The 24862-nt window shown below is 38.2% G+C and overlaps 1 protein-coding gene across 2 annotated transcripts in view; it reads left to right on the top strand.

Annotated features, from left to right (window-relative positions):
- SYNE2 (spectrin repeat containing nuclear envelope protein 2) overlaps positions 1-24862 on the top strand; it is a 304773-nt gene that overhangs the window by 82879 nt on the left and 197032 nt on the right. For both annotated transcript variants that reach the window (XM_070418606.1, XM_070418595.1), the window contains exons 10-22: positions 1912-2013; positions 5267-5404; positions 10909-11073; positions 11675-11787; positions 12866-13028; positions 14710-14788; positions 15578-15765; positions 17477-17641; positions 18506-18655; positions 20037-20210; positions 22048-22206; positions 22764-22937; positions 23832-23966. In XM_070418606.1, coding sequence (XP_070274707.1) covers positions 1912-2013; positions 5267-5404; positions 10909-11073; positions 11675-11787; positions 12866-13028; positions 14710-14788; positions 15578-15765; positions 17477-17641; positions 18506-18655; positions 20037-20210; positions 22048-22206; positions 22764-22937; positions 23832-23966 — 1905 coding nt within the window. The remainder of the gene's footprint in view (positions 1-1911; positions 2014-5266; positions 5405-10908; positions 11074-11674; positions 11788-12865; positions 13029-14709; positions 14789-15577; positions 15766-17476; positions 17642-18505; positions 18656-20036; positions 20211-22047; positions 22207-22763; positions 22938-23831; positions 23967-24862) is intronic.

The following is a 24862-nucleotide window of genomic DNA, read 5'->3' as shown; positions in this document are numbered from 1 at the left end:
TTTTTTTTTTTTTACTTTATATAGAAAATACTCTTAATAGGAAACAAAAGCAAATGAAGGTTAAAGGAGAATGGAAATAAGATGTAGCTTCTTTTGCTTTTTCCTTCTTCCAGTAAAATTTGCTCCCAAAGTAGACAAGTTTACCAGCTAAGCAAGAATCTAAGGAAAAATGATTGTTTCTCACTTCCTTAGGATAGCAAAACCAAGTCCTTTAGTAGTGTTATTTTTAGGATATTTAAAATATTCAAGGTATTTTTGATGTTAGTGTGTTTGATAAATGTGGGCATCTCTTGAATTAACCCATATTTACCCCATATTTAGATGTATTGTGTCGGGGCACAAGAAATGTGTCCTCCCACCTTCTAATTTCTTCTGGCCGGGCTAATGCTCACACAGCCTGAGACGGATTAACAGGAGGAAATGTCCAACATGCATTACTGATGTACCTGCGGGGGTGCCATAAGAATATGAGGCCCAAAGCCGCATTGGACAGTTGAGGTTTATTGGTCATTCTAGACTAAGGAGAGGGAGGCAGGGGTCTGGGATTTTAAAGGCAATTTATGGGATGATGTAAAAGAGCAAACATGTGGTAAACAAATTCTTGCCTGGCCACCCAGGAACAGTGGGATCCAGGGTGGAGTCTAGCAAACAGGCTTTGCTAGATTTTTCCTGTCGGCTCCATTTACTGTACATTATTGTTTCCAGAGAGTCAAACTCCCCGTCGTCGGTGGGAGCGAGGTTCTTGTGATAGCTTCAGAAAATGAATTTCCTGAGATTCACACGGGAGGATGAGATGTGGAAAAAGGCTTTATTTGTTTGCAGTTATGTTCCTCGGCTTCCAGAGTCCCATGCCCTTTAAGTCAGTGCAGCTGGGGTTCCAATAAAGCCAAAAGCACGGCCAATGTTTAATCCATGGTGCAGCCACGTATGGTTCACCATTCACGCTAATTAAAGCCCATTAGTCCATTAGTGGGGTGTCCCATGTGGGCGCAGGAGAGCACATTTCTCTGCAACACCAGTCAGGAGCCCAGTGCCTGAGAGAGAGAGTGGCTCCTTTGTCTCAAAGTTTAAATATTTAGGTTTCACGTCCTTGCAGTGGCAATGCCTGTTCTGGCTGCCATCTCTTTTAGGTGTGATTGGCTGGCACTCAGACCTTACTGGCATGTGTCTATCTGGTCTTCGCTTTCCTCCTCTAAACACGAAGGCGGCGCTTCCTTCCTTTAAACAATTTTTTCCCTATCTGTATTCTTTTAGGCAAGTAAGGGGGCGGTCAAAGGTTCTTTCTGAATCTTGTTCCTTAATAACCAGCTTAAAATCAATATGCCATTAGGCACATTTTTGGGTGGGAAAAGTTTGGTTCCCCTCAATTGGAAGCCAGTATTCTGAAATGCCTGCTTTAAATAAGTAACTTAGAATAATGTTCTCTAAACTTGAAGAACAATGGAAATGTATAAGCCAAAAAAAAGAAGAAAAAAGTGGGGGGCTTGCTTGCCCTGTTTTTTTTTTTTACCATATTATCTTCAGATGCTAGTTTCAATCCCTCTTAAAATGTAAGGTGTTATGTTAACAAGCAAAACTGCTCTTGAGTCACTGGTGTGTAATGACTACATTATTTCACTACTATTTGAAGTTGTTAAGACGGAGAGGCATCGATCGGACTGTTGAGCCTCGGAGGGAAGGTAGGAGAGGGTGGGGGTAAGGGGGAGAGATCAACCAAAGGACTTATATGCAAGCATATAGGCCTAACCAATGGACACGGACAACAGGGGGGTGAGGGTAAGAGTGGGGGGGAGGGGATAGGGGGTAATGTGGGGATAAGGACACATATATAATAACTTAATCAATAAAAAAATTTAAAAAATCAAGTGTATTTAGGATAGAATTTTAAATGCGTGCATGTGTGAATTTCAGGGGACAATGAAAGATGTTATGGTCTGGTTAACACAACAAGAGAAAAAACTACAGAAGATGCTAAAGGACTCAGAAAATGAGACCTACTGTAAAAAGTATGAAGTAAGTATGACTTCTTTTTAAAAAAATTTATTAACTCATTTCATTCTCATCAGAAGGAAGGACTATGCCTAATGCCAAGTAGGACTTTAAAGGGTAATTGATTTGCAGTTTACACTTATGGAAGAGTGGGATGTTTTCAGAAAAAGCCTTTCAGAATTAACTATTTAACAACTTTTAGGACTGAATTCTAAGACTTGCAAATTTTAATGTGCATATTAATCACCTGAGGGATCTTGTTAAAATGCAGGTTCAAATTTAGTAGATCTTGGGCAGGGCCTGAGATTTGCATTTCCAAGGAGCTCCCAGGTTGAGCTGCTGCTGCTGCTGCTGCCGTTGCTGTTGGTGGTTCTAAGAGCACTTTGACTAGCAAGGTTTTAGAGCAAGTATGTCAAACTCGCTGCCTGAGGGCTGCATGTGGCCCACAATGAATATTTTTGTGGCCCAGCCAATATAATAGTATTTAAGAAACATTTTAATAAAAATTTCGTAGCTTAATTTTTACAGTATCCTGTTATACATAATCTCTATGTATAAAAGGCTAAGTGTCTGTCCATCCGACCGGTAACTATGATGCACACTGACCACCAGGGGGCAGACACTCAATACAGGAGCTGCTCTGATGCACACAAAATAAACGGAAACACAGACCTAGCACTGACAAACCAACACTGGACTTCCTCCAAATGGGATACAGGCCCCGTCACCACCCTGGAGCGACACCCCACCAAATCACAGCCAAAGCTGCCAAGACCCCAAGACGCAAAATGCGGCCCACAGCCCAGCCCAGCCCGGAAACAGTGGCTATGGGCGCCGGGTAATGACATCACATAGCTATGCCCGGCTTCCTCTCCCTAGCGACTAGCCTCCTTGGAGTTTCTTCAGTCCAGGAACCCAACTTGCTTTATAACCAGATGCAAACATTTCACACTTTAACCAAATGTCTGTGAAGTGTTTTCATGTGTCTCATCTCATTTGATTCTCACAGAAGTCCTGGAGTAGGTAGATAGGAGACTTGGTAGAATCCTATTTCCTTTTCATTAGCAAGACGCAAATAGCAATATTAAAATATTTCGTCTAATTAATTTCCTTTCCATGTGCACGAATCTGTGCACTGGGACACTAGTTATTAATAACGAACTACAACGTTCGCTAGGGACTGATTATTATAATCGTGTTGCATTCATTTCCCTTACATGCCTTATGCGTAAGCGTACCATTTCTCTCTACTGATACTAGCAGCGAATATTTTAGCAGCCAATTGCCATGTCATTTGTCTTGGACTGACTTGTTTGGTGTGTGCAGCAGGAAATATCTCGCTTTAGGAGAACAAGAAAAACAGGTTTATTTGCGTTATGCTTATTAATTTGTGCAGTTATTCAGTGTCTGGTAAGTTAATGTTCACGAAAAAATATTAATTTTTATTAAAGTGTTCTATTATTTTATGTTAACGATTACTCATTTATTTCAGCCCTTTGTATTCAGCGTGTCTCTATCAAAATAAATCTACATTTCTATCAATATTGAAGTTTTTGTTTTTTTTTGCGGCCCACATAAACTTAAACTTTGTTTATTTGGCCCGTGTTAGCCTTTGACTTTGATGTGCTTGTTTTAGAGCAAAGATAGGCAAACTGTGGTCTGTAGACCCCACCACCTATTTCTGTAAATACAGTGTTATTTGAATATTGCCATGCCCCATTAAAGGATTGTCTGTGGCTGCTTTCACGCTGTAACCCCAGAGTAGAATAGTAGCTACTGAGACCATTGGTTCATAAAGCCCAAGATATTTACTATCTTGCCTTTACAGTAAAAGTTTTATAATTCCTGGTCTAGAACAGACCATAATTTTCAGAGAGAGTATTGAATGAAAGAAAAATCAGGAAATTGGGAATGGGGCCATCACAGCATTACTAACAGGAGCCAAAGTCAAGGTTCCGCAGTCCTGTTTCTTAGAATCCACTGTCCATGTAGCTCTGTCCTCCTTGATTCTCCATCCTGAATGAGGTGGAGATGCTCTCATGTCCCTACACAGCTCATGGCACCTCTGGGCCTCCATTCCCCTGCCCGTTAGAGAGGAAGTTGGATGACTCCAGCCTTTCCCACAGTAACATTCAGTGGATTGTGTGGCTTGCCCACCACACCATTCTTTCTGGTTTGGAGCCATTGGGGAAGGAAGGGATCAGATATTCTCACTTTCCTTTCGTCTGAACTGTGTAGACTTCTTGTGCTTCTTCCCTCTTCCCTCTGCTACATTTTTCATTGACAGGATGCTCAGCGTCCAGTGAAGTGCCTGACTCTCATATATGTTTTTGGATTTAGTAATGTGCCACCAATTCAGGTTTCTTAACTAAAAGGCTTTATGAAGTTAATAATTATCAGAAAGAATTAAAATATTTTAATCCTTCAGTTTGCTCGTAAAATTTAATTAAAAATGCTACTAATAATGATGGATAATGTTTTAAATTAAATTCTATGGAATTGATGACTTGCACACCACTATTTCACACAAATCGAACCAAGAAAAGTTTTATTTATTAACATTTTTAAATCAGAGACAAAGTATTTTCTAAGGTCTGTATAAGATGATTTGAGAAGAATTGGCTCAAGCTTAGTTAATCATAGACTCCTCAAAAACCATTTAAAGATAAGTTTTTATTTATTTTAGAGAGAGAAAGGGAGAGAGAGAGCAAAACATCGATGAGAGAAGAAACGTCGATTGGCTGCTTCTTGCGTGCCCCCTACTGGGAACTGAGCCTGCAACCTAGGCATGTGTCCTGACCAGGAATGGAACCAGTGACCTCTTGGTGCATGGGATGATGATCTCCCAACTGAGCTACACCAACCAGGGCTCAAAACCATTTATACATGGTGACTGCTGTCATATAATTCTCACTTTCTCTTACTGTTATTTTGTTGTGAACACATGTTTGGGAAGGACAAACAAACTCACATTTTCCATGTGCCATCCTAACTTGTCCTCCAGAACTGAGGCTCCTTGCTTCTCTATTCTAATACAAATCCAACAGTACTGATGTGAGACCAGTCTGTGACCTAGGTCCCTATGATGGCACTTGACTTATCCGAGGGTACTGAAGAAAGAAACTGGTTCAGTGAGAGGATCCTGAATTTAGGGAATTTTACCTTTATCTGACTAAAAACTTAAATATAACCTATAGCCATGGACCTTTCAGTTACAGTTGACATTTTGTAAACTGATTAGAACATTTCAGTCTTTAAAATATTCTTCTAATTGTAGAGTCTGCTGTCCTTTTTGGAGTCCTTCACTGAAGAGAAAAAACCCGTTTTGGACATCCTGTCGATGAAAGGGAATCTGGATGAGCTGAATGAAGATCAGTTACAGTTGAGAAAAGCCTGGGATGGCCTCAACTACCAGGTTGCTATGTTATGTTAATTAGAAGAACATTTTCATTGGGCAACTTTGTTTGTTGGAAGAGAACTTCAGATTTCCATGAGGAATTCTATAAAATACAGGATGGATGCTTCAGCAGAAAGTTGGGAGAGTGCTCTTAATATTTTCTCCATGGTCTCATTTGGGTAGCGGTTGATATTTAAGTAGGAATTTATAGTATTCTACTTAGAAAAAAATCGCATGCTTATCAAGTTCTTAGGCTTGCCATCAATTCTTGACTTGCCTCGGTAGATTAGCCACATTCTGATTCATTTGCAGCTTCCTCTCCACCATGGACCAGTGTCATGCGTCACTATCAATAGAAGCTCAAAGCGGGTTGGGATAAACCCAGAGAGAATATGTAAGGATGATTGTGTGTATGTGTGGCTGAATATATCTGTGTGATTTCAGTCTGTATTATGGCCCAGGATATGGCGCATATTGGTGCACATATTATTTGCACTTGAAATGAACATGTATTTTGTAAGTTATTGGATATAGTGTTCTAAAAATATAAATTAAGGTGATTGATAGTGTTTAGATTATCTGGTCTTGACTGACATTTTGTCCAGTTCTATCAGTTGTATCCTTCCTTTAATTCTGTTAAATTTTGCTTCATGTATTTTACACTTTGTCATCAGGTGTGTACATTTATGATGGTTATATCTTCCTGGTGAATTGACATTTTTACTATTATGAGATATTCCTTTTTTATCTCTGGCAGTATTGCTTTTCTTGATGTCTACTTAATCTAATATCAGTACAATCATTCCAGTCTTCTCTTGCTGATTGCTTCATTGACATTCAACCTATTTGAGTCTTTATATTTAAACTAGAGGCCTGGTGTACAAATTCGTGCAAAGGTGGGGTCCTGCCGGCCTACCCCGATGGGGACCAATTGGGGCTGGGCCGGCGGGGGGTAAGGGCTGTGGGAGGTTGGCTGGCTGGCCCCACCCCTTATAAGGGTGAGGGGGACAATCAGGGGCCAGGCTGGCTAGGGGGAGGGGCCACAGGAAGTTGGGGGGGCCGGTTGGGGCCCCCATTGGGCTGGTTGGCCACCGCAGTGCGTATCATAGTGACCAGTTGTTTTGGTCGTTCCGCCATTCCGGTTGCTTGGCTTTTATATATATAGATTGCATCTCATATAGGCAACATATAGTTGGATCTTGCTTTCTATTCCCTCTGACAATCTCTGCCTTTTAACTGAAATGTTTAGTCATGTAATCATTAATGTAATTATTGATATGGTTCAATGTAGGTAACCATTTTACTCTTTTTTGTGTTTATTTCCTCTGGTTATTTTTTTGTATTTCTATTTTTCTTCCTGTCTCATTTTAAATTGTTAATATTTTTAGAATTCCATTTTAATTTATTGGCTTTTTGGCTCTATATCTTTCTATTATATTTTTAGTGGTATTACAATATACATTCTAAAATGTTTACAGTCTGAATAACTTCTAAGTTATTGTATAACTTTTTAAAATGTAGCAACTTGCAATTAAATTGATTCATTTATCTCTCATATTTTATGCTATAGTTGCTTTGTATATAAATATGTATATATGTTACAGACATGCGTTTTAAAGTCCCCAAGACCATGCTATATATTTTTGTTCAAAACAGTCATATGTTAAAGAAAGTAAGAGATAAAATTAGTCTTTTATATTTACCTAGATATTTACCATTTCCAGTGTTCTTCATTTCTTCAAGAGATTTGAGTTTCCATCCGAACTTACTTTCCTTCAGCCTGAAAAACTTCCTTTAACTTATAATGCAGGCCTGTGGCTGACAAGTTCTTACTTTTCTTTGATGTCTAAATATCTTTATTTGGCCTTCATTCTTTTTTCTTCTTTTTTGATACCTTTATTGCAGTATAGTTTACATACCATAGAACTCACTCAGTTTAAATGGATAATTAAATGATTTTTAGTGAATTTACAGAGTTGTTATACAGATAGCATGACCTGCAAGTCAAAAACGCTCTTCGGCCCTGGAAAAGTTTGTGGATCCCTGCTCCAGGCTCCTGGCCATCAGCAGTGGCAGCCTGTTTTAGAGTACATTGTTCACACCATTTACGAAGAGTGTCAAATAGTATCCTAGTGGCTTCAAAAAGCTGCCCTGTCAGCGCACCTACGTTCGGAGAAGTAGTGCAGCTCCAGAAATCTTCCCACCAGTGGCTGTGCTCATTGATCCCTCGCTCTGACGGTGACCCCTGTGAAGAGCAGGGGCTCTCTGTTCCAAATCCTCCGCAAAACAGACATATTGTCTGTACAGTTCAGGCTGCCCCAGGCCACAGAGACCTGACCTGATTTTCTGACTATGATTTGGAAAAATTACCCAAAATAATGAGAAAAAACCATAGAACTATTTTGCAAGGTTGAATGCTGCAAATTAATAGTACGTAGAAAATCCATCCCTTCGGTAGAATGAAGCTCATTTTCTTGGTGTGGGAAAATGAGGCGTAGTAATTTTAATGTCACCAGGTGTATAACAGAAAATACCATCTTAGATAGTTTCTGGTTCAGTTGTTTGAGAACCCAGATATCTCAAAGCTTCCTAGTAAGAGGTTTCATTTTAAGCCTGCTATGAAGAATAGCAACATTGTGTTATTTTGACCTGAGAAGATCTTATAGAAAATTTCAGCCAAATGCAAAATTTCCAACAGGGAGAAAGAAAGGGCGGAGCCATGTTATCTATGTTAAGTGAGATAGGAGTGGATTGAAAGGTAAATGTCGCCTTTTATCTTTCCTCTCCTGACTACTTCGTGGAGGGCAGCCCCGAGTCAGAAAGCACCTACGGGGTTTCATTCCAAAAACATGCAGCTTTCTTTTCGTTGTGAAAAGAGTAACAGCTGACTTAGAGGTATTATTTGTAGCCTCTCTTTAACTCAGTCACATATCAATTTTCTACTTTGTTTTTTTGGCAAATGCACACAAAAATTCAGATATAATAAAAATGCATCTAATTTGCTTATATTAAAAACTTATCATAATGAAACTTTTTTCATTGTTTTTCTAACTGGAGGCTTAGTGATATACCATTAGTGATTTAAGATTATAGAATTGTCTTGTGCCATACGCCTTTTGAGAAAATAAACTTGCAAGACAATTAGAGCAAAACATAGTACTGCCTGGTATTACTTATATGTGGAATCTAAAAACAGTGTCAAACTCAGAAACAGAGGAGAAAGTGATTGCCAGGGACGGGGAGGTGGGGAAATAGGGAGAGGTTGGTAAAAAGGTACAAACTTTCAGCTAAAAGGTGAATAAGGTCTGAGGGTCTAACGCAGTGGTTCTCAATCTTCTGGCCCTTTAAATACAGTTCCTCATGTTGTGACCCAACCATAAAATTATTTTCGTTGCTACTTCATAACTGTAATGTTGCTACTGTTATGAATGGTAATGTAAATATCTGATATGCAGGATGGTCTTAGGCGACCCCTGTGAAAGGGTCGTTCGACCACCAAAGGGGTCGCGACCCACAGGTTGAGGACCGCTGGTCTAACATAAAACATGGTGACTATAGTTGATAACACTGTGTTATATCATTGAAATTTGCTAAGAGAGTAGAACTTAAGTGGTCACACACACACACACAAAAGATAAGATAAATATGTGAAGCAATGGGTGTGTTAATTACGTAGATGGTGGGAAACATTTCACAATGTGTATATGTATCAAATTACCACAATGTATACTTTTAATATCTTACAATTTTATTTAATTATACCTCAGTAATGATGAAAAAATGCAGAACAAAATGCAAAAACGATAATATTTAATACTTCTATTTTATGAATAGTTCCATTCGACTGCCTTACAGGAGCCGAGCTTTTTCCTAATTTTTGACACCTTTATTCTTGGGTAGTTGATTAAGTGTTTTTTTTTTGTTTGTTTTTTTTATATTTGCCTTGCATGTAGTAGGTACCCAGTTAATGTTTTTGAAGGAATGATGAATCAAATAACCCATATAAAATTCAAACTTTGCTTATTCTTTTCTCTATAGAAAAACAATTTAACTGTAAGAATAGTGGCATTTCATTTAGTAGAAATATAACGGAGAGAGAAAAGAATTAAAACATACGATCAGTAGAGAAAATGATTTGAGTGAAACAAATTTTGATCTCATAGGGGTGTCTTTGTAATGAGAATTCCAAAAACACCATAAAAGAACCATATGGATTCAGATTTTAAAAAATCACGTTCTCAGTAGGGTCACCAAGAAAGGTGGTGGCTTCGGAGCTGCATGTTTATCGGACTTAGGAATTCTGGTCATTGGTGTTGAGTCCGTGTTCTTCCCAGGTTTGCCCTGGCTCGTCTGCCTGGCTTTATTATATTGCTGACCACACGTTCCTGCAGCTGTGCACTTACCTGCTTCTCCCGCTCGGTGGTCCAGGCAAGAGCTGTAACTTTTATTCATCTGGTTGACCCTCAGATGTAGAAGATGGTATTAAACTTACTGCCCCTTCATGGCAGTTGGGTCTGCGCCAGGCCCAGCTCTTGTTTTTATTCACTTGTTTAATTGTGTGTTTATTTCCTTTTATACCCGCCCCCCCCCCCTTTCTCCTTAGGTCAACACTGTGAGGTCCTTAGTGTGTGTCTTTTTATTTTATGTTTTTTTGCAAAATGCGTGTTGTGTTTTTGTGTCCACCTATTTTTAAGTTGTGTAAATTGATGTTATATATTAGTCTGTTTCTTACTTTCATTTTGGAGTTTATTTACCCTGTGCCATGTGCGTACATCTAAGTAGTGTCTAGCTGCTGCCAGTACTCTGTGGTGTGTGATCACATGTCCCCGTCCACTTCAGAAGTCTTCTGTATCTTTATCCCCACCGCTTAGCAAAGTAGATTATTCCTGTTTGTTCAGTGGATGAATGAACGAATGAATGAGTGAATGTGTGAATGAGTGAGGATGTGAGTTTCCATGGTACTTAGGGGAAGGGGCAGCAAGAGCGAGAGCTGGGGGTGCAGTCAGTGTTTGGGGAAATCTGTAGTTGGCAGCTGTGTGCACGTAGGGATTGGTGGGAAGGCCGAGGAAGAAGGTCGCCTGCATTGTGGGGGATTTCAGTGAAGGACAGATATTCAGGAGATGTATGGAGATATTTGATGTGAACATACAATTAGGGCACATGAGGAAAATTTAATCTATCAATCTGTTTGCGAGGTGTAGTTGTAATGTCAGAGAGCACAGGGCATACAACATTTGAATCTACCCATGCTTGAGGGGTGCTTTCAATATTTCTAATTTCCCTCTCATAACTGATTATGGATTTATCAAAACATTTGTTTTTATTCTTGCGCCCTCTTCTCCTGCAGCTGTTACATTATCTTCTCGATCAGCAGTGATCTTTAGAACTAAGAAGTTTATCCATTGATAAAGATTTCCTTAATGGATCAGAGAAACTTTAAAGAATTAAACATAATATATGCGAAGAAATAAACTAGAAGAATGTCTGCTGAAGAACATGTTCCCCTCCTTTTTTTTTTTCAGATTAATGTGTGGAAAACAAAGCTGAATGATGACTTGCCTTCTCCCCTCCACCAAATCGAAGCTTGGCTCTGGGAGGTGGAGGGGCTCACAGAGGCTGACTTGCCCACCTCCCACGATTACTATGAAGCCATAGCGCTAATGGAAGAGAAAATGGCTTTATTCAAGGTTGGAAAAGAAAAAAAAAGCATTGAAAAGTCTATACTTTGTTAAGACTGCTCTTGAGAGAGACTTTGTCCTGGCAAGAAGGGAAGGAAATATAGTGGGTATTTTAGGGTAGTTTAGAATTAGTCCCTTGGGGAGACACGGGACCTGAAAGGGACCTTCATGTTCTTCATGAACGTTGTGCTAGTTTAAGGTAGAAACAATGACAGTAGAACCAGTGAGTTCTAAACCTACTGAAAGTCTGACAGAAAAGGAGGGGGAAACTGGTTTAAAATGTGGGAGACTGGGTTCTCTCTACGAAGTCATGAAGAATTTGGTATATGAAATAAATAGCATTGCAGCAAGGGATGGGAAATACACCCCCAAACAAAAGACTTTAATAATGCTTTCGCCAAAGAAATGGCAGCCTGCCTTTCTGTAAAACTGATCTAGTTTAAGACATTTATGATGAAAATATTTATTCAGAAAAATCTTAGTTAAAAAGAAAACACTTCTAATTTTAAAAAAAAGATACAATGCATGCAGAGAGCAAATGAGATGAACAAGCCCTCAATTACAATGTTTGACAGTAAACCTCGTCCTATCATGCTAAATGTCTTTGCAGAGTCTGATGGATAAATGTGACTGTCACTTGAACACACTCCTGGCATTTGAAAATAGAGATGAAAAACAGTTGCCGTTGGTACCAGCTTACAAATTGGAGGAAATGAGAAGACGGTTTGTAACACCTCACAGCTGCTGAAACCATTCATGTTTGAGCACTAAATTGTGCAATAGGGACCAGAAAAGATTTTTAGATAATTTCTGACAAGTATTCTTTAAATCTTGATAACTGTACCTTGCTGTTTGACGGAATAGTAACACACTCTCAGGCTAACATACCTTCTATTGGATGGTAGGACGTGGTGGTAGAAAAGTTCTGCGTTGCAGTCAGAAACTGAGCTCTGTATCTTGGTTTTGGCCAAGTTCCTCTGCCTTTCTGAGCACGTGTGCTCATTTGTAAATATAGGTTAATGATGGTCACCGTGTTCCTGCCTCACAAGGCTATGGAGTGAAATAAGAGGAGGTCCATGAGAGCACTTGATAAACTCGGGTACCACAAATATAAAGATTATATAATTGATGGTGGTCCGCATCACCTTCTCTTTTCTCGTTATTTATTTTTTAATTAATTAATTTTAAAAATTGATTTCAGAGAGGAAGAGAGAGAGAGATAGAAACATCAGTGATGAGAGAGAATCATTGATTGGCTGCCTCCTGCACGCCCCACACTGGGATCAAGCCCGAAACCCCGGGCATGTGCCCTGACCAGGAATTGAAATCAAACCAGGACTTCCTGGTTCATAGGGCCATGCTCAGCCACTGAGCCATGGGCTGGGCTCTTTTCTCATTATTTATAAGCAACTTATTAGAATGATAATAAGAAGGTATTTGCCTTAATAATGAAAGCTGTTTTTAATATGTCAATGTTGAAGTTATAGTAGTTGCATTAAGTTATGCAGAAGTTTTCAAATTTAGTAAAATATTCTGGGTATTGATGTTTTATTATAGAATTTCTCAACAGGGTTATAATTTTTTGAGAAAATGTTCCGTTACATGTTTTCACCTTAGAAATAATTACTATATATCTAGCCACATTGTTCATTTTACTTTGTTTAAAAAAGATTTGAGGATACATCTGAGTACCATGTGTTTAAAAGAAATAAGTTAGAGCCCCAATGTTTTTAAAATGCCACATGTCTGACATTTGGCTCATAATATTAAGTTAAATTCTAAAACCGGCACTATTTTTCAGAATCAACAATATTTCGGGGAAAAAATTCATCCCACTTCTAGAATTTCATTACTATAAGTGCTCAGTCCTTGGTTTGCTAGATGAAGTGCAATCAAAATTGAAGGCTTGGAACATCAAGTATGGGAGCAAAGAATCGGTGGAACTGCTGCTGGAAGACTGGCATGTAAGCTTTTTATTTCATGCCTTAGAAACTGTTCTCTATAGTTTGTGTTTTTCTTTGGTACAATTTCCCTTTATCTTTTCAGGTTTCCAGATGGGTTTTTTGGTAACTTCCATTAGCTTAAATGTTGCCTGGAGAAAAGAATTACAGGCATCAGGAAAGAGTTAAGAAAGAAAAACAGTATTATTTACTACAACAGGGGAACTTGAATTAACCTGTTAACACAATAGTTAGAGAAAGTTTCAATGTTATTTCCATTAAAAATTTCTATTTTCACTTACTGGATATCTTTTGCCCCACCCAGATAAATGGTTTTGTCCAAAAATTAAATTCTTTCTTAGAACATTTTAATCTTAGCTTATCAGCTATTTTTTTTAAGTTCTTTCTTTTTTATTTTTCTGTTTTGCTCAATTTAGCCTTTCAGTTTTCCGGGTGGGAAAAACAGCACATTTTGCATTGAGGCTTTTTGTAGGGAGAGAGTTTAGCTCTTGAAATTTATAGGAAAAAATATAGCAAAGGACTTAAATATAAGTGTGGTCATTAGTAAATTAAAACTAAAGCATCCTAGGAATGTCATTTCTACAGTTAGTCCTTGTCATCATACCTGCTGTTTCCCTCTTTTTGGAATGAGGGGCAAAAAGAATAATCCATGATTGTAAATTTTAAGTACAAAAACTGAAAAACACGAAGAGAGAGATATTTACAAATATGATTTAAACACTGTACATTCTCAAATAGAAAGAATCATTCTAAATTAGACTAGACTTTGAATATTTTATTTCATTTCTTTCTTTGATTATTTTTCCATTTAAGTAAGCGTACAATCAATACATGATAAGTATACAAAAATATCAGTTCAGTGGGGCCTTGACTTACGAGTTTAATTCGTTCCGTGATGGAGCTCGTAACTCAGATTACTCGTATGTCAAATCAAAAAGTGAACGAGTGAGACACGTGATGCTGGGCTGATGTTGTGGCATTCACTGTGACATTCGCTGCACCAACTAGCGGTGGGGTATCTGAACCTGGCTCGTAACCCGAATTTCAGCTCGCAACTCAAAGCAAAAAATCGGCTGAGAGACGGTTTGTATCTTGAAAAACTCGTTAGTCGGGACACTCGTAAGTCAAGGCCCTACTGTTATTGATTAATTGCATTTTTCCATAGCATACTTTGCTTGTATAGGACACATAATAATTTAGTTAATTGTAATTTCTCAAATGATTTTGCAAGATGGATATATCTTTTTATAACATACTGTAAATTTATCTAATAAAATTATTCAGTATTAAAAAATACTGGTACATGAAATAAGAGAAACTGATACAGATTCTGCAATATTAGTAAATATGTCAGGTAGGGGGTTTTGAGATTGCTATAAATACTTCACGTGCCTTTTCCCACCAGAGGAAACCATTGTGGAACCATATCATCACATTAAGATGAACTTTTTAGGTTTCATACCAACATAAGGTTCATACTCATACTTACGGTTCCTAGAACTTAACTTTCTCTCTTCGTGAGCTGCTCTTCTTCTTTTCCTACCCAAATATGTAGTTTAAAGCCTTAAAGAAATTTTGGTGCCTAAGTGTTTCATCAATGTTTATATGTTTATGTCTGGATTTCTTTGCACATTTAAAAAAGTGTAAACTGTCAATATGTTTTTTTCCATCTCCCTTTCCCCAGAAATTTATTGAAGAAAAAGACTTCCTAGCTCAACTTGAATCTTCTTTTCAGAAATGTGAAGAAATTCATAAGAATTTGGGTAAAGTTATACAGTTACTTTTTGATGGAATAGTCACTTAAAAATAGCATTTTATCTCTTTAACTTACTTTATACCTTAACTAAAGGCCTGGTGCACAAATTCGTGCACTGGTGGGGTCCCTTGGCCTGGCCTGGCCTGTGGGGATTGGGCCGAAACCTGCTCTCTGACATCCCCTGAGGGATCCTGGATTGCGAGAGGGTGGTTCTTGCGTGACACTCTGGAATCGGGCTCCCTCTTCTCTGGTTCTGGGTGTGTCACCCAAGAACCGCAGCTGCCAAGTCACCGCAGCTCAGCAGCTCCTGCGTTGAGCATCTGCCCCCTGGTAGTCAGTGTGTGTCATAGCTACTGATTGGCCGGTCGAACGGTCGGCCTATCGGCTGGTCGCTTAGGCTTTTATATGTGTAGATGTTTTATTTTTTTATTAATTGATTTTTAGAGAGGAAGGGAGAGAGAGAAAAAACATCTATGTGAGAGAGAAACATTGATCAGTTGCCTCTTGTGCATGCCCCTGGCCCAGGAGCAAACCCACAACCTGGGTATGTGTCCTGACTGGGAATTGAACCTGAAACCTTTGGTGTAAGGGGTGACACTCCAACCGAGTCACCTGGCCAGGTCTACCTTAATGTTTTACATGCATGTTTTCTTTGGAAAATTCTTGCGTTTACTTTTAATATTGTCAGAGTACATACTTTTTTTGCCACTGTTAATATGCACATGTTTTTATTAACAGTATTTTATTAATAAAAAACTGTTCTCTAAAATTACTTTTTGTTTTGTTAACATTATAGGTGGAGAATATCAGAACGTTAGTGAACAATATACGATGATGGAACATAATATTTCTATGTGCAGAAAAAATATAGATAATGTGAAGTCCACTCTGCAGAAAGTTCTGGCATGCTGGACTACTTACACGGAAAAGCTCTGCTTCCTAAAGGCTTGTTTTGAGGAGACAAAGAAGGAACAAATTACAGAGGTATTTGCAGTCCAATGGCATCTGCTCAATTGTACTTTTTTGTATTGTTTGGAGACCCTCATTTTCAGTCCAAAAACTAGGTGCCAGGGAAGAATAAGCTCAACTGTTGGAAAATTCTCCATGGTTCGGAAAGAGTTCAGTTTCTTCCTAATGAAACTGCCAAAGAAATTTTCTCCTCAGTATAGGTTTAACACACACACACACACACACACACACAGCTTTATTGAGGTGTAAGTTACATACACAGTATAGCTTTTGGAAGATTGATTGCTACTTTTTTTCTTTTTAAAGAAAATAAAAGACTTAGAGTAGTGGATAGCATAGAGACATATTTAAAATAAATCGATGCTTTAAAAAGTTTAATTTTTTCACTTGAAACAAAATAGAGTCAAATAGAACACATGAAAAATAAGAATATATTCAAATACATATATAGTACAGGGTGTGGCGAATAGAAGGCATGGTAATGACTGAAAAAAAGTTTAATTTTTCAATTCAATACTTTTTATTTCCTTTTTATTATATTTATTGGGGAGTCACTGGTTCACCAAATTGAACAGGTTTCAGGTGCACAGTTCCACAGCACGTCATCTGTACGCTGCATTGTGTTCACCAAGTCAGGTCTCCCACACCCTCCTCCGCTTCCCCCTAGCAATCACCACACCGTTGTCCATGTCCATGAGTTTTTTCCTTTTTCTTTTTTGCTCAATTCCTTTAGTCCCTCCATTCAATTCTTTTGACCTCTAAACCCTTTCTGAGTCTCTAGAGGAGGGAAATCAAAATACTTTAGACTTCTGTGGAGAGGTGTGGAAGAAATTTTAGTGTAATTCATTATTGTTTCATTTGCTATTGATGTAACAATTAGTTTTATGATTCCTCTCTGAAGTAGTATTTGTTTTCTTCTGTTGCAAATGGATATAGCTAGCCTCTCAGACTAAACATTTTCCAGGTAGAAACTAAAATTACTCAAACAGAAAAGAGGCTGTTTACATGAAAGTAAAATGTATGTGTGTGTGAGCACAAAAAGAGTATTTGAGGAATTAGTGAGACGTTACTTCTCCCTGCCACCTATATTGAGATTAGAAAAGCGTATCTTTGCCTTTCAACAGTTGTGTTTTTGAAGTTCTTTTATTAAGATTCCCATAACTCTGAGAAAAATAACACTTTAAGTCTTGCAGTTCCCACACTCTGTGCTAAGGTGCCCTGAGTTGCCAAAGAGAACTCTTTAAATTAAAGGGAAACTTTTCAAGTTTAAAGGTAATTTAAATTTTGAGGGAGATACAACAAGACTTGTCTGTTACACTATGCAAATTACTACTAAGTTTTTTGGACCTGACCGCTTAAAAATGAGAGCTTTTAGATGATTTTTCTGAGTCCATGAAAATATTACTGACACATTAAGTGCCACCCCTGAAAAAGTTTGAGAACCTTTGCTCTCAGCTCACCAGCCACTTAGAAAGGGGGAAGATCAAATGCTTCCTAAGAGACCAGGACCGGGAGTGGTGTCAGACAGCTGCTGCCTGCCCGTTAGTGCTCAGGGAGGAAGAGCTGGATCAGTACGGACGGAAGCATCTGCTGAAGGGAGGGTCAGAATCTCTGACGTGAGGTCAAGCCTCACGTCTGCTGGCAGTCAGCCTGGGTAAAGATCTGTTTACAGATCATAGACAAATATTTTGTCCTTAAAATGTCATGTTGCTTATGTTTTATGTAGGTTCCTTCTGAGACACTATCCCAGTGGAATCTTGAACACACCACTTTAAACGAAGTGGGAAATTTCTTAATTCAAGTCAGCAATGATGAATTTGGATCATCTATTTCTAAAGAACTGAGAAGGCTGAATAAAAGATGGAGAAAGTTTGTTACGAAAACTCAGCTCGTAAGTGTTGGATTTTTGTGGGTTTTTTTTCTTTTGGTAACAGCTACATTGAGATAAAAGTCACATCCCATACAACCCATTCATGTGTATAATAGTGGTTTTTACTATAGTCAGAGCTGTGCAGCTATCACCATAATCAGGACAATTTCGTCACCTCATAAAGAAACTCTGTACCCATTAGCAGTCACTCTCCACTTTCTCCCACCCTCCTCAGCCTTAGGCAAGTGAGAAATCACTTTATGTCTGCACAGAGTAGCCTATTTTGGATATTTCACACAAGTGGGATCATATGATATGTGGTCTTTTGTGTTTTTTTTGTTTTTTTACTTAGTGTAATGTTTTCAAGATTCATCCATGTTGTAGCATATATTAGCTCTTTATTCCTTTTTATTGACAAGTAATAATAGTCTATGGTATGGCTAGACCACATTTTATTTATTCATTGATTGGTTGATTTGGTTTCTTTCCACCCTTTTGACTATTATGAGTAATGTTGCTGGAACATTCATGTACAAGTTTTTGTGTGGACATATAACATACAACTCTCCAGTGAATTTCTTTTACCATTAAAGAATAATGTTAAGTTCTTTGCCTACTAGATTTCAAGCTCCTGAGAACATACACTGAGCTTTATTTACCTTTTATTTGGTATAGCGCTTAATAAAAGCAAACCTTACATAATTTTGAGTTTAAATTATTAAATTATTTTTTTTCTTATTCTTAACAATTTGAGACTGAGGTGTTTTATCGGAAGTGCTCCTATTTTAAAATATATTGAATATATTATGTCCATTTATTGTTGGTAATAATATACCTTAGCATAAAAATATGAGCATTAAGTTTTATGACATTAATTTCTTCTAGGAAATGAAACTGCCACTTATAAAAAAGCAGGAACAGCCCGTTCTTGGTAATTCTGAAAATATGCAGCCATCTAAAGAAGAAAAACCAACTGTTGACTCTCCAACAGATACTCCGTTAGCACTTCCTGAAAATCACCATCAGAATATAAAGGTGAAGTAGTCATACTTTGTCACATTTGTATACAGAAATAATTCAACTGCGCTGTTTTTCTCTGGAAAAACCCATATTGTTGAAACAGTGGTGTGATTATTCGATAATATTTAAAATGTAATCATGTTCCAGTAAAATGCGTAAGTGGTTCCTTTCATGAAGTCTTCCTCAGAGTCAGTGCTGTGTCTCAGGAGGAGGAGCTTCCCCGACACGCAGAGCAGCCAGACTGCTCAGTGTGGAAAGGGAGCTGGGATTTTCTCCCTTTGCTTCTGACTGGTGCTTAGACATGGTCCAGCTTTAGGTAGCCCCCAGCCGGTGTCTTGCTTCCTTTCCGTAAAATGGGGAGACCTATAGTCTTTATTTGTTGCTTTGTTGGGTAATTAAGAGGATGCTTATAGATAAGAACATCTTATCTATAAAGGAACAAAACATAAAAATCATACACGGGTATCATACCTGTGTTTTTGGAAATGTGCCTTCTTCAGAATAATGACTTACACAGTTTTACTTAAGAATGTAATATTGAGCTGGCTTTGGCCAGCGGCCATGATGGACTGCTTAGAAGACTAATCAGATAAACTCTTGAAAGATCTGAATTTGTGCAAGATGCTTTTAGAATAGAAGAATATAAAATAGTATATCCTTCTAATACATTTAAAATATGATCTGGTAAAAAGAACAGCTTTAAGAATGAATATGTCATGTAAAGCTGTGACATCAGCCCGTAGGATATTGAGGGATTATTTATGGGAAAAGGCTAAATTTTTTTGAAATTTGATTCTGTCTCTTCTTGAGGATGTTTTGAAACTATTACTAACAACTGTATTTAATTAAATTGTATACGAGGTTTGGAAATGTTTTTATAGAATCAGTACCCTAATTTTCTAAGATTTTTATCTTCTTATATGTAAAATGGAGACCATAGTAATTAGCTGACAGGAATTATATTATCATTAGGAAAATACATGTGGCCCTGGCCATGGAGCTCAGTTGCAAAGAGCATCATTCTGATATGCCAAGGTTGTGGGTTCACTCTCCGGTCAGGGCACTTACAATAATCAACCAATGAATGCATCAATAAGTGGAACAACAAATCGATGTTTCTCTCTCTCCCTTCTTCATCTCTCTCTCTCTCTCTCTCTCTCTCTCAAATCAGTAAGTCAAAAATTAAAAAAAGAAAATATATGTGAATAAATCTTTTAATATTTAAAGTGATATGTACTATCATAAAATGTTATTATTGTCCAAAACTAAGTCTTAAGTCATTGATATATGCTGAATTAGCACCCTTTGGGGGAAAAAAGAGATAACTTTTTAAAATTGAAAATTATTTTATGATGTAATCATTGACTTTTTTTAGTGATAATTTTGAATGTTGTAGGCCGGGGAAGAACATGAAAATGAAAAAGAAGAATTCACAGGGCAACTAAAAGTGGCTGAGGAGGTCGAAAAGCTCATTGGAGAAGTAGAAATCTGGGAGGCAGAAACCAAATCCGTTTTGGATCTTCTGAGACATAAAGATGATGTAGATACTTCAATGGAAGAGTCTTTGCAGGTATGAGGGTAAAAGCATTAAAAGGACAGCTTTCATGGTTGTAGACCGAAGTATTAAGATAACGAACAAGTTTGAGAGTAAAGAGTAATATGACTGTTTGAATTTTCTTAGTTGGGAGTTTTTTAAATAGCATGGATTCTCATTCCTGAATCATTTGCTGCGATTTTCCTTGAAGACAGAGGATAGACTGGAAGACCATTAATAATACCTTCTGTGAGTCTAAGTTCTTGAATTAATTTTCCCAGCTACAGGATGGAGATTAAAATATTTTCTGGTATGAGAGGGCGATGAGGAGATAATGAGTTCAGTCTCACATAGCTCAGTGCCGTGTGACTATGAGAGATTATGACAGTCTGTGCTTTGAAAGCTCATTCACCGATTAAGCCACTTTCCCTTCTTGACACAGGGAGGGTGACGGATGTGGTTAAAACTCCGTTCTGTCTTCATTCTCAGGCAGTTGACTCATTGAAAAGCAATGAGGCAAGATTGCATTTTAATATCACTCAGCTCTTCTGGGGATGAAGTGACAGTTGTGGTTTTTACTGAGTTCCAAGCTCAGCTATAAAAATCTATGGAGCATGTCATAAATTGCAACAAGATGGAAAGTTCCCGGAATAAAGGAATACTTATGTGATTCTTTCAAATCTACATTTCTGAAATGGTGTATATATAGCATTTTGTGTTTTCATTGTGTATAAGAATGATACTTTTTATTGCTTTGAAAATATTACATAAAGTTACCTGTGATATCTGCCAGTGCTTTTCTAATTTTATTTACATATTTATTTGCTGCATCTGGTATTTATTTAAGTAAAAGAAATGAGTGAGAAATGAGAAATTCAATATTTAAAAATATTTAAAAAAATAACAGTGAACATACAAACATGCTAGAATATAATTCTGTAAGAAGGAATTAAGTAGATCTTTATTGGATCAAGATATATTGTAAAGTAGTTTTTTAAAAAATACATATTTTATTGATTTTTTACAGAGAGGAAGGGAGAGAGATAGATTGTTAGAAACATCGATGAGAGAGAAACATCGACCAGCTGCCTCCTGCACACCCCCCAACTGGGGATGTGCCCGCAACAAAGGTACATGTCCTTGACCGGAATCGAACCCAGGACCCTTCAGTCTGCAGGCCAACGCTCGAGCCACTGAGCCAAACTGGTCAGGGCTATAAAGTAGTTTTGATATGTTCTGTAAAGCATGGTTCTAAAAAGATTATTTTCTAATAGTCACTTTCTCCAGTAACATTTATTGGATTCCCTTGTGACTGATTTGGCTTAGAGCAACTTAATTTTAAGATTTATTACTATTCTCTCAACTTATTTTTCTCTCTGTTGACATTATATTACCTAAAGTATTTTATTGAAGTGCTTAGTATATAAAGAATAATCTGCCAAAACCGGTTTGGCTCAGTGGATAGAGCGTCGGCCTGCGGACTGAAAGGTCCCAGGTTTGATTCCGGTCAAGGGCATGTATCTGGGCTGTGGGCACATCCCCAGTGGGAGATGTGCAGGAGGCAGCTGATTGATGTCTCTCTCTCTCATTGATGTTTCTAACTCTCTATCTCTCTCCCTTCCTCTCTGTAAAAAAAAAAAAATCAATAAAATATATTAAAAAAAAAAAAAGAATCTATAAAAGTCTATTTTCTCAGAATTTGTATAAATATAAAACTTAAAAGTGAAAATTTAAAGTAACATGCTTTAGAATATAAATTTGTCTCATTTTGCATTAATAATTAACCTTTTATGATTTCTGGTGAGATTTAAGGTTAATGTTTAATATGTAATCAGAATGTTTATTGTGATCTCACTTTAATTTGTTTTAATAGCATCTTATTGCCAAAGGCTCTATGTATGAGGAGCTTGTGTCTAGAATGGAAGACACTTTACAAATGGATGTACAAAATGTTTCAAGCCAGGAGTCCCTCGAACATGTTCTCACAGCTGGGCTTCAGGCAAAGATTCAAGAAGCTAAAGAGAAAGTCCAGGTCTCTCTTTAATGTTCCTTATTCGTGAATTTAGTCTTTAAAACCAAGTGGTCAATGGGAGGATGGGGAAGTTGGGGGTGGGGATTGCCCTGTAGTTTGGAAATGTTTTATAAAATATAACTTTTGCATTATATATATTTAAATATATATATTTTTTGGTTAATCCTCACCCAAGTATATTTTTCCATTGATTTTTAGAGAGAGTGGAAGTGAGGGGAAAAGACAGACAGAGAAACATCGATGTGAGAGAGACACATTGATTGGCTCCCTCCTAAACATGCCCTGACCAGGGCCAGGATCGAGCCTACAACCAGGATATGTGCCCTTGACCAAGAATCGAACCTGGGACCCTTCAGTCCTCAGGCCGACACTCTATCCACTGGACCAAACTTTATAATTTCTTTATAATTTAGAACATATTGGAAAATATTACATAATAAATTAGATACTCTTATGTCTAGCAGGAAAATAGGAGTGGCAACACAAAGAAATTACTTATTAATTTGTTAATTTTCTAAAAAGCCGGGCTAAGTGTTGAGAATTTTTTGTCTTCACAGATCAACATGGTAAAATTAGGTGCAATGTTGAAGAACTCAACTGATGTCTCACCCGACCTGAGTGCCAGGATGAAGGTGGAGGAATCCCTGAAGGAACTGGAATCCTACATTACAAGGGCTGAGCAGTTACTTGGCCAAAGAGAGAGCCGGGGTGGACTGATTTCAAAATACAAGGTGGGACCCTTTTAACTATCAAATGTAGGGTATTTATTTTGAACCAACTATCTAATTTGAAATCAAGATGTTTCCATCACTGTGATTGTACACAAAGTTATTGTACCTTTAAAATTTTTTCAAGTTTTATATACATCATTCCCCAGAGACTCTTAAAAATTAAAATGAAGAATTTTAAAAATTCAATATACTATTATAGACCTGCCAAATGTGTAATTACTTTATTTATTAAAGTATGTTTTTATTGCCTTAGCCAGTTTGACTTAGTGGATAGAGCATTGGCCTGGAGACTGAAGGGTCCCGGGTTCAATTCTGGTCAAGGGCACATGCCCAGGTTGTGGGCTCAATCGACTATGGGGGGCATGCAGGCAGCAGCTGATCCATGATTCTGTCTTTTCATTGATGTTTCGATCTTTATCTCCCTCCCCTTCCTCTCTGAAATCAATAAAAAAATTTTTTTATAAAGAGAGAGAGAGAGAGAGAGAAAGAAAAAGGGAGGGAGAGAGAGAGAGAGAAAAAGATCAGTTGGCTGCCTCTTGCCTGTCCCCTACTAGGGATCCAGTCTGCAATCTGGGCATGTGCGTGACTGGGAATCTAACCGGTGACTTCTTCGTGTGTGGGAGGGCACTCCAACCCACTGAGCCACACGGGCCAGGCTGTAATTACATTTAAATAAGAAATATTTTGCAATTTTTTTTCAAAAGAATTCAAGAGATGCAAATGGGCTCTCAAACCTCAAGTTACAAAGAGAAGTCTCCCTTAAATCTTTAAATAATCTTCATAGAGTCCTTTTCTTAGCTCTACCTAGGAAAGATCTATCAAAATTAGCTTTGAGGACTTGGCAGGGTGATGAGGTTTTCATGTTCTTGCTTACATCTTTTTTTTTTTAAATAGGAAGCACTATTAATTTTTAATACTAAAAGTCTGGCCAAGTATTTGAAAGCTGTTGAAGAACTGAAAAATAATGTCACTGAGGATGTAAAGCTGTCTTTGGAAGAAAAGAGTAGAGATGTCTGTGCCAAGTGGGAGGTAAGAGCGCGCATATGTATCCAGGGCTTATACTAATGCATCTGACCATTGATCTGTTTGTCATCAGAGTCATTCTTCATATATGTATATGTTTGTGTGTGTGTGTGTGTGTGTGTGTGTGTATGTAGATAGATATAGATTTCAGAGAGGAAGGGAGAGGGAGATTGAGAGAAACATCAATGAGAGAGAATCATTGATCAGTAGCCTCCTGCACACCCCACACACTGGGGATCGAGCCTGCAACCCAGGCATGTGCCCTGACTGAGAACTGAACCATGATCTCCTGGTTCATAGGTCGATGCTCAACCTCTGAGCTCTGCTGGCCAGGCTCAGAGTAATTCTTTTTTCTTTCTTTCTTTCTTTTTTTAATATGTTTTAGTGATTTTTTACAGAGAGGAAGGGAGAGGGATAGTTAGAAACATCGATGAGAGAGAAACATTGATCAGCTGCCAAGGTACATGCCCTTGACCGGAATCGAACCTGGGACCCTTGAGTCCACAGGTTGACGCTCTATCCACAGAGCCAAACCGGTAAGGGCCAGAGTCATTCTTGATGATCTCCCCTGTTTACCCAAAATCACAGAGGGCTGATCCCTGCAGGCTGTAGTCTTGGGTCCTGTAGTAGCTGGCTTCTCTCTGTGTTCAGCCAACGACAGCACTGAGATTAGAAGGAGATTGTAGGGGGGAAGCAGCAGAGTCCAAAAGCCTTCATGTCCTCTCTTTCTTGCCAGTGTCTCTGGTAGCTGTGTCTCCCCCTGGCCGTAGGTTCCATGGTGCCAGCCTCTGCTTGGTGACCTTCTGCCTGGACCCCACTGAGGCTTCCAGCCTGGTGGCAGGGGCAGCTTTCTGCTGATGCTAATCTCTGGATGGCTTTCCTGTCCCCTCTTTGGCTTTCAT

Source organism: Myotis yumanensis, unplaced genomic scaffold (assembly GCF_028538775.1).
Source record: "Myotis yumanensis isolate MYYU_CA2020_CCGP unplaced genomic scaffold, mMyoYum1.0.hap1 SCAF_1, whole genome shotgun sequence".
Classification (NCBI taxonomy): domain Eukaryota; kingdom Metazoa; phylum Chordata; class Mammalia; order Chiroptera; family Vespertilionidae; genus Myotis; species Myotis yumanensis.
The sequence above is the reverse complement of the archived record's forward strand: the minus strand, read 5'-3'. Positions and strand labels throughout refer to the sequence as shown.